The sequence below is a fragment of the Hipposideros armiger genome, unplaced genomic scaffold (assembly GCF_001890085.2).
Source record: "Hipposideros armiger isolate ML-2016 unplaced genomic scaffold, ASM189008v1 scaffold_1298, whole genome shotgun sequence".
NCBI lineage: Eukaryota > Metazoa > Chordata > Mammalia > Chiroptera > Hipposideridae > Hipposideros > Hipposideros armiger.
The window spans coordinates 129,557-139,140 of NW_017732648.1; the positions used below are offsets into that span (position 1 = coordinate 129,557).

At 40.7% G+C, this 9,584-nt stretch overlaps 1 protein-coding gene across 1 annotated transcript in view; it reads left to right on the forward strand.

Annotated features, from left to right (window-relative positions):
* The window catches only part of LOC109377125 (lysosomal acid lipase/cholesteryl ester hydrolase-like), a 46,212-nt gene that overhangs the window by 13,266 nt on the left and 23,362 nt on the right, over positions 1-9,584 (forward strand). Inside the window, exons 4-6 of the mRNA XM_019633378.1 lie at positions 5,127-5,325; positions 6,632-6,741; positions 8,074-8,210. Of these exons, the coding sequence (XP_019488923.1) occupies positions 5,127-5,325; positions 6,632-6,741; positions 8,074-8,210 (446 nt within the window). The remainder of the gene's footprint in view (positions 1-5,126; positions 5,326-6,631; positions 6,742-8,073; positions 8,211-9,584) is intronic.

The window sequence follows — 9,584 nt, forward strand, 5'->3', positions numbered from 1 at the left end:
GCCTGTGCATCAGACTCATGTAGGGAAATTCAATGCACACTGGGTCCCATCCAGCTGAGGCCTGGGGCGCAGCGTCAGTTCTCTCCACATCCTGGCTCCCGTTTCTCCACCAGAGCCCTTTGTAGGGCAACCTATCTCTCACTTAATATTCGGCTCAAATATGCCTGCCCCTGGCTGAGTAACTGTCTTTCCTCTGAGCGTTCCTGGGTGGTGGGCTGGCCTTTTCCACACTGATCTGGAAGGTAATTGTGTGTCTGTCTCCTTGACTGGAATGGAGCTCCTTGGAGGAGAGAACATGGGTTACCCACATTGCGTTGCCTGCACATAGCATAATGGCTAATATGTGCTGGGTACCAGGAAAGATTTACACAGAATGTAATGTGTGTTTTGAATTACTTCTTGATTTTTTTTAACTTTTAGTGCTCTGCTTAGTATACAACAGGCTCTCAGTAATAATTCTTCTGATGAATGACTAGACACAGCTGACTGGCCCAAGTTGCTCTCACGCCATGCCGTTTGTCAGCCGTTTACCTTTCTATGTCCGCCCCTTTCTTTGCCTGCTGGCATTCCCCATGAGAAAGCAATGGGGTCTGTGATACCCTCCGCGGTTCTTGGCCCAGGTCCTTCAGATTTGAACATATCTAGCTTTTAAAGAGCAGATTCACTATTTCCTTCCTGCTTGGTGCCATCTTTTGCATCTGTTGGTCATTAAGCTTTTGTATTCAGCTTGAAGTGAGGGATGATGGAACCCCTACAAACAAAAAGGAGAATTAGAAAGACAATGGCTTCTATCCTCTCCCTTTCCTTATTACAAGTGTCTTAACAAATCATTGAGTTTTGTCTACCATCCCTTCCCTTCACACATGCTGGGTGGCTTTGCTGTCACTCTGGGGTCCACACGGGGTCTGTTTTTGTGTGTGAGCATGTGTACATGTATGTAGCTGTGTTCTCTTTCTCTCTCTGCACAGTCACTTTGATTTTGTAGCTGCCCAACTGTGGCATAGAGTTAGAGGTAAGGAGTACCTATAGACGACCCCTCAATGCTAATTTATTCAAATTCCAACGTAACTAAACTGTTATTTCTTTGCTTCTTTTTCTGTTAAACATAGACTGTTTATAACCTGGATCACACTAGCTGTTGTTTCAGGCAAAGCAAATCCACAGAAATTTGATGTATGGGGCAAATATAGAAGCTTTGGGAAACGCTTCTATGGAGAGTCGAGTGAGAGAAGTCACTTAGAAGGATAGAGTCACTCCCTGAAATAACCCTTGTGCCGGAGTGAATGGTAGGTATGGGCTGAAACAGGGGTCTTTATAGATGTTGTGAGAAGCCCCTGAACCGCCATAAATGGCAGATGCGTGGTGACTCACCTGCATCTCCCAGGAAAGCGTCAGCAGTTCCTCACTGCCCATGGGAATCCGGGAGTTATGTTATGGTGGTGTTTAAAGGTTTTCCTGCTGTATCTTCAGCTTGCCATCTCCCAGATGTCCCCTTTGAAACTCCTGGAGGGCTATGGAGGGCAGTACAGAGAGATTGCAAGGGAATTTAAAACAGTCCCCATCAAGAAAAGGCAGGGAGCTGACTGACGCCTCTGCTTCCAGCCTCAGTCCCGGTTGCCCCGCTCCTTAGCCTCCCCTCCCCTCCTCAGTTCTCCGTCCCCATTTAAGCCATCTCTGCCTTTCTCAGTACTGTGCCCTGAGAAGCCCCCTCAGCAGCCTCAGCTTTCCCGCTAAGTGCCTGAAGAAGCACAGACTGGAGCACGCAGCAGGGCCTGTGGCCACCTGCCGTGATTTCCGGGGGGTGGGGGAGGGGCCCTCTAGCTCCCTTTCCCTAGGGGAGACCACTGCAGAGGCAGACGCGGCTCTGTTGCCGCTGACCAGTAGGGGCGCCTCTTGGAACAAGGCTGCCCCAGTGGTCCCCGTATGCTGCCCAAATCTTTCTTTGGTCACTCTGATTTTCTGGTATTTTAAGGTCATATCTTCTTCCTCGTGTCCCAGCCCCAAAGCACCTTGGATGGGTGAAAACTGTCTTACCATGCCGAAGGGAGATGTTAGCTCCGTCGCACAGCTCCTGGGTGCCCTTCACACAGGGCTGTGGGTTGCGATGCCTCCTGCCATTGTCCAACAAGGCAGCCCTGGTTAGGAGGGACTGTCATTTAAAACACATTTCATCGACTACAATTTAAAAATGAATTCCTTTCAGCAATTATTATTGTCACTTACACTGAAGTTTATAATTTTGAAATTTTTACCATCCTGATTTCTCCGACTGGTTTCTCCATCTTCGTGGAAGGCAGGGCGCCTAGTCATCAGATGCTGTAGCTATACCGTAGTGAGTTACATGTAGAGCTTTCACAGTCAATGTAGACGTGGGAAGGGAGCATTAATACGAACATTCAAAGGCAAAGAAGTGCGTGGAAAGCTGCTCCGATCTTGGCCTCTTTGCTTTCTCTTCTCCTTCCGCTAGCAGAAGGTCACTTACATGGCCCTGGGAGAGGGCTGCCACTTTGGGATTTGAAAATCATAGCCATTTGGGACCTTTGCTGGGGGGAGTCCCATTGGTTTTACAAATGAGAGTACCAGCACCCCACATTACATACCTCCCGGGGGTACCATTCATGTCAGGTATGTATGTAATTGGGCCACCTTGCATCAGAGGGACAGTCATTAAAAAGCAATTTATTGGGCCGGCCGAGTGGCTCAGTTAGTTAAGAGCTCGCTCAAGAATTTGAGCTCTGAGCAACAGCAGTTTGATGCCCGGCCCGAGCTGAGCTGCCGCTAAGCTGCCAACAGGTGGCAGGATGGCTCAGCTAAAAAAAAAAAGGCAATTTATTGGTTACCAAATCCATGTTAGGACATTCACATCCCACCTGACTATCCGATGCATCATTCTTTTCATTTGTCCTTGATTTGATATTTTACACTCCTCATTTGTGTACATCAATGCTACACAGCCATATTCCAGGGAGTCTATAATTTTGTAATTTGTTCTATTTTTTCCCCTTCAAGGCTACAGTAGAAGCTTTTTTGTGCTAACTCAATCCTCATCATTGTTGGTGGCTTATTTATTCCATCAAGTGGATGCAATTAGTGATTTGACCTCTCAACAAGTAGCTTCTTTCTAGTGTTTCACTATTATGAAGAATGGGAAGAAGGCAAAGGAAGCTCTAATTTGTTAATTTTGACCTATGTGTTAGTCACTATGCCAGATAATTACCTCATTTATTCCTCTCAACAATTATTTATGGAACTGAGACTCAGACTGGTTAAGCAACTTAATAATATGAGCTAATGTTTATTGAACTCCTACTGTGTGTCAGAACCTTTGCTAAGAGCTATTTCATCTAATATCTTCATATATCATTACTCTCCATAAGCTATTGGGTTGTTGGGAAAGTCATTACGTATTTTTCTATGTTTTTCAACGCAAAAATGTGTCATGACTTTCCCAATGACCCAATACATATTGCCTTTCATGCTTCAGGGGATGCTGTCAATTTCAGGTGATATTGAAATTTCATGCCCAAAGTGGCACGTCAAAACTTGAAGACAGATTTAAACCCAGGTTTGTCTGACTCGAAAACTAATGGTCCGTATAATGTCAGCTCCATGAGGGTGATTTTTTTCTTCTGCTGTTTTTGTTCTCTGCTGTGTCCCCAGCATGTAGTCGGTATGCTGGCATATAGTTGAGCACTCAGTAAATGCTTGTTTAATGAATGACTGAATAATATTAACATGATGTAAACAGCTGGAAGTCAGATTTCTTTGGTTCCCAAGTCTTTGTTTTTTTCACTTATATCACTGGCTTAGGTACAGTTGAGTAGAAGATAAATTTGCATATATATGTAAAAATATGTGTATGTATATATGAACAAATATGTGTGTATATATATATATATATATATATATTTATGAATTTATGTGTGATCTTTTGGCTTTTCTTTTGGTTTATTTTGTTAGGATACAGTCTAAGAAATCCAATTACTGGAGCAAAGTGCAGAAACATTTCATAAGTTCTTAAAAATATATTTTAAAAAGTGTCTTGTTACTAGATATGCAAAAATCATCCAGTTTTACTACTACCTTGCCAGCACTGTTTTAAAAAAAAATTTCTTTAGGCTGAATGATAAGAAAACAAGACTCTTATGTATGCCTTCAAGAGACTCACTTCTGATAGAAAGACACATACAGACTGAAAGTAAAGGGATGGAAAAGATATTTTATGAATATGGAAATGACAACAACAAAAAGCTGGTGTAGCAATACTTATACCAGACAAAATAAACTTTAAAACAAAGAGACAAAGAAGGACTCAATAATCCCACTTCAGGATATTTATCTGAAGCCCAAAATGCTACTTTGAGGGGCTGTGTGCATCCATATGTTCATTGCAGCATTATTTACAATGGCCAAAATGCGGAGGTAACCTGAATGTCTGTTGATGAATGAATGGATAAGAGTAGGAGGTGGTACGTATATGCAATAGAATACTGCTTGGCCAGGGAAGGGAATGGGTTCTTGCCATCTGCAGTGGCATGGATGGACCTAGAGGGTATTGTGCCGAGTGGAGTATGTCAGACTGATGCAATGTGGTTCGACTTATATGTGGAATTTAAATAACAAAATAAACAAAACAGAAACAAATGCATAGATACAGAGAACATTTTGATGGTTGCTAGATGGGAGGGGGGTTGGGAGTGTGGGTAAAAAAGGGGGAGGGATTAAGCAGTACAAATTGGTTGTTACACAGTAGTCATGGGGATGTAATGTACAGTATAGGGAATATAGTCAATATTATTGTGATTGCATAGTATGGTGTCAGATGGTTGCTGGACTTATCATGGTGATCACTTCTTCAGGTATAGAAATGTTGAATAACTATGGTGTACACCTGAAACTAATATACTATTGTAGGTAGCTATATTTTAATAAAAATCTTAAAAAAAGAAAAAAGGAATAAATGATTAAAAAGCATTCTTTACTAGTGTTATATAGGAGTGCATTGCTACCTCAATATTTTCATTTGAGTTTCTGTCTCATTATTTGCTTATGTTATCTGTATAGCACAATATCATGTTTGTTTTGAAGTTAGGTGCTGCTAACTCCTAAACATGGATGTTTCTCAGGTCGCAGACCAGTGGTGTTCCTGCAGCATGGCCTGCTGGCAGATTCCAGTAACTGGGTCACAAACCTGCCCAACAGCAGCCTGGGCTTCATCCTGGCAGATGCGGGTTTCGATGTGTGGATGGGGAACAGCAGGGGAAACACCTGGTCTCGGAAGCACAAGACCTTTTCTGTTTTTCAGGATGAATACTGGGCCTTCAGGTATATTTGAATTGATTATGACAGCGGTCTGTGAGTACCCTTAATACAGAAACATGGCAAGGCAGATAGAAGGATAACTCAAGATCATATGAGAGGGGAAACTGATGAGTCATGAAAGGTTTTTGTTTGTTTGTTTGTTAAGTTAACGTTTATTGGGCTGACAATTGTTACAAAGTTATATAGATTTCAGGTGTACAATTCTGTAATACATTATCTGTATATCACATTGCGTGTTCACCACCCAGAGTCAGTTCTCTTTCCATCACCATATATTTTATCCCCTTCATGAAAGGTTTTAAACCTTTTTAGGGATTTAATAAATAGCAGCAAGGTAAATTGTAAGTAAATGATTACATGTAGGAATTAGATTCAATTAGGAATTTTTAGTTATTTTGGCATTCCTGGTAGTGTGGGATGCTGGGTAAATTGTGTCCCATAACCTTTCTTCCTCCATAAACACACATTGCAAATGTTCATTATTCTATATCCAGAAATTTTCCTCTTATTTCTGGCTCTACCAATTAATCACTGTGTGACCTTGGATGTGTCACGTAAGCCCTCTGTGTCTCAGTTTTCTTTATGTAAAATGAGGATAATAAATACCTATCTTTAAAGGTTATTGGGGAATTAAAGGAGAGGATATAGGGAAAAAACATGACACATCAGAAGTGGTGGTAACAACTGGGTCACCCATCTCCCAATGACAGATGCACATATGTGCGTGGCTCCAGGTCCTGTCTTGGTGCAAGGTATAGAGAAGACCAAGCTATGGACCCTCCAGACCTGATTCCCGTTTGTAAAACCAGACCCTACCTAAGGACATGAAATGCAAGGATGAGAGCTTTTACCAATGATATGTACAAGAATATATTTATTTATTGTGACATTATTTGTAATAGCGAAAAATTGGAAACTACTATATAATAAATGCCCAACAGCAATGAATAGACAAATTAAGTGTGTTTATATTTACACAATGAACAGCCTACAACTATGTGAGACACTGTGGATATAGCCCAACACAGAAGAACGCATACTGTTTGATCCCATTTATAGACAAGTTCAAACATGGGTAAAACTAATTTGTGGTGTAAAAATGAGGATAACGGTTACCCTTGGGAGGCAGGATTGGAAGGGAGCCCAGGAGGCTTCTGCAGTCCTGGTAATATTCTGTTTTATGCACTCATCCTGGTTTAGCCAGGGGCGTTCAGTTTTTGATTAGTCATCAAACCACACACTTATTATTTGTGAGCTGTTGTATTTGTATGCAACATCTTAATGAAAGAGTTCTATTTTTGGATTACAGTTATGATGAGATGGCAAACTATGACTTACCAGCTTCAATTAACTTCATTTTGAATAAAACTGGCCAAGAACAAGTGTACTATGTGGGTCATTCTCAAGGCACTACGATAGGTATGTATGTAAAGAAGATTGAAAGTTGATATAATGTGTTATTACAGAGTTTGTATTTGCTCTGAAACGTGAAATATATATAAAAAAAAGTTAGCTCAAATTTTATTTATTATTTTTTAAATGCCAAGCAGAAATAATGATTAGGGCAAGGGCAAGGAATTTTGGTAATATTTCATCCTTCTCTATAAAAGGATAAACATGTTGTGTGGTGCTCTTGAATTTAAAGGAATTAGTGTAAGCCACAGCCTATTACGTATTTTTCTAGTTAAGTAATATGGGGATGTGAGAAGGTTTTATAAGGGCAGAGACTTAAAAAAAACAAAACAAGAAAGGATACCAACTTTTAAAATTAAGTGGAATGGAACTAACTACTAAGATGCCGTGTATAAATAGTTTCTAAAAGTCATATGCATTTCTTGTTTATGCTGACTAAAAAGGTAATGTATGTTCATTGTAAACAAAAATAGAAAATTTAGCAAAGTTTAAAGAAAACAAAAATTGCCCATAATTCTAGCAAACAAGAGTTCTTCTGCATAGGGACTAGGAACCTGCCCCATAATTTATATAATTCCCCCTTTTAGTGTTTACTGGGGTTAATATTTTTGTGTTCAGGTGACACAATCTCCTTAGAATACATTCCTAGAAGAATTACGATATGAAATGTATGAATGCTTTTAAGTGTCTATGGTTAAATTGCCTCACCCTCAGTACCGCCAAACACTCTTTGCCAGTTTGAGAGGCCACAAACAAAAAATAACATTTGCCTATTTTAGTCATTGAGTTAAGCATTTTTCTTTATTTATATTCCTTCTTCCATAATTTGTCTACTTAATATCTTCTGCCATACTGCTTTCTGAAGTGACATTCTGGGGCCGAGTTTAAGGCTAGAAGTGACCTGAGAGGAAGATAAGAGCTAGTTTAGTGCTAGGGCACTCTAAATGTGTAAGTCCATTTTCAGCCGGTGGTGATTGATTCGGATGGCTCTAAATTGTTCTTAGGGATAAGGGGAGGGGCACTGGAGGATGGGGCTGGTGAGGCTGAGCTGTTAGGAATAGTCTTTTCTGAGCTCGATTTACGTTATTAGCAAGTTAGGTTTCTTCCAGTGCATATCTAGGTTGAAAATTGAAACAAGCACTTAAGAAATACTTGATTTACTAGTTTAGTTAAACTCAGGATATCCTCACGTGGAATTTCAGAGGAACCCAATTCAGGTGTTTGCTTGCATGTTTCTCAGGTTGCCACTAGAGGGCGTCACTCATTACCGCCTTGCCTTCTTAGAGAAAGTCCCAGAAGATGGAATTCCTGTTACCTACCTTCCTCTTATTCCCATAGGTTTTATAGCGTTTTCACGGAACCCGGAGCTGGCCAAAAAGATTAAGATGTTTTTTGCCCTGGCTCCTGTGGCTTCAATCAATTTCTCTACCAGCCCTCTAACTAAACTAGGACGACTACCTGATCTTCTCATTAAGGTACTTGAACAGCTCCCTGCCCCCAATTTCTTTTTCAGATCTGAAGAGTTGGCCATTAGAGGGAGAATCTGTTCTTTCCTCCTCTGTGCTTTGCTGTCAATGGAAAGTGGGATTTCTTCTTTCCATGATTCCCGCACTTTCATCCATTCTTCTGGCCCTGGGGAGTCAGGGAAGGAGCATCATTGATTCTATATCTGAGCTCCATGTTCTCATGGTTAACACATCAATGCAAATCTCCACCCAAAATGAGCACAGGAAAGTCTGGGGAAAGGTAGCTTATACCTTTTTGGAATTGCCTTTTTTTTTTTTTAAGATTTTTATTGGGGAATTGGGGGAGGGGAACAGCTCTGGGGAATTGGGGGAAGGGGAACAGACAAGTTGCTGTCGTTTTGTTCTTCAGTCTAGTTGTGCAGGACGTTGCTTCACTGGCCCAAGTTGGCACCATCATTGCGCTCTTCCCNATTTTGACTTTGGGGAAGAGCCAGAAGTCTTGTGGTGCCAGATCCAGTGAATAAGGTGGTTGAGGACACACCGTAATGTTATTATTGGACAAGAAAATAGCGATGTGTGACACACAGCATTGTCACGATGGAGGCTGAAGTAAAGACATTCATGAAAGAGGACTTCCAGAACTGCTTCTGAAAGTGACAAGAATGATGGGATAAGTGTGTTTGAAGCAAGGGAGAATATTATGGGGGGATTAGTGAGTGACACTGTGTCTTTTACTGTAATAATTTTTTAAATTTAAACACCATAGTTTTTGATCACACCTCATATTTAATAAAATATTATTGGGCTTTAGCTTATTTCTATGTTTTTGTTACTATAAATAATCATCTTCACATTTCTCTCCTTCTGAGACTCCCTTTCAAATGGATAGTTTAAGGCCCTATGACTGAGCACAGAAGTCAAGTTTAGAAGTTCAGTCTGAGCCCTAAGCAAATCTTTCCTTTATATTCCATACTCATTCCGGGTACTTTATATAAATGCTGAAAAACATATGTAAGGAAGTGGTAAACTGTCTACAGTGGCAGAACAGCTTGCATTGATATATTTTCACTGACAGCTCGAGCTACAGCACAGATGCACTAACAGGTGCTTTAAGTCCTTATTTTGTTCTGCTTGTTAATGTGCCACAGATATTTAATATGTCATTTGCAATGGCAAAAGCAGATGATAAACACTTCTCCTGTAGGAATCCCCTCCAATTTCCATCCCCACACCGTCTTTTATTATATCAAACACTAGACTTTTATGCAGTTACTGAGAACTGAAACCTCACATAAATAAAAAGCGGTTCTGATCAAGAATGTCTAGGTTTTTCCTCTTTACCAGATGCCACAACTTGGCCACAGCTTAAACAGTTTGCGATTC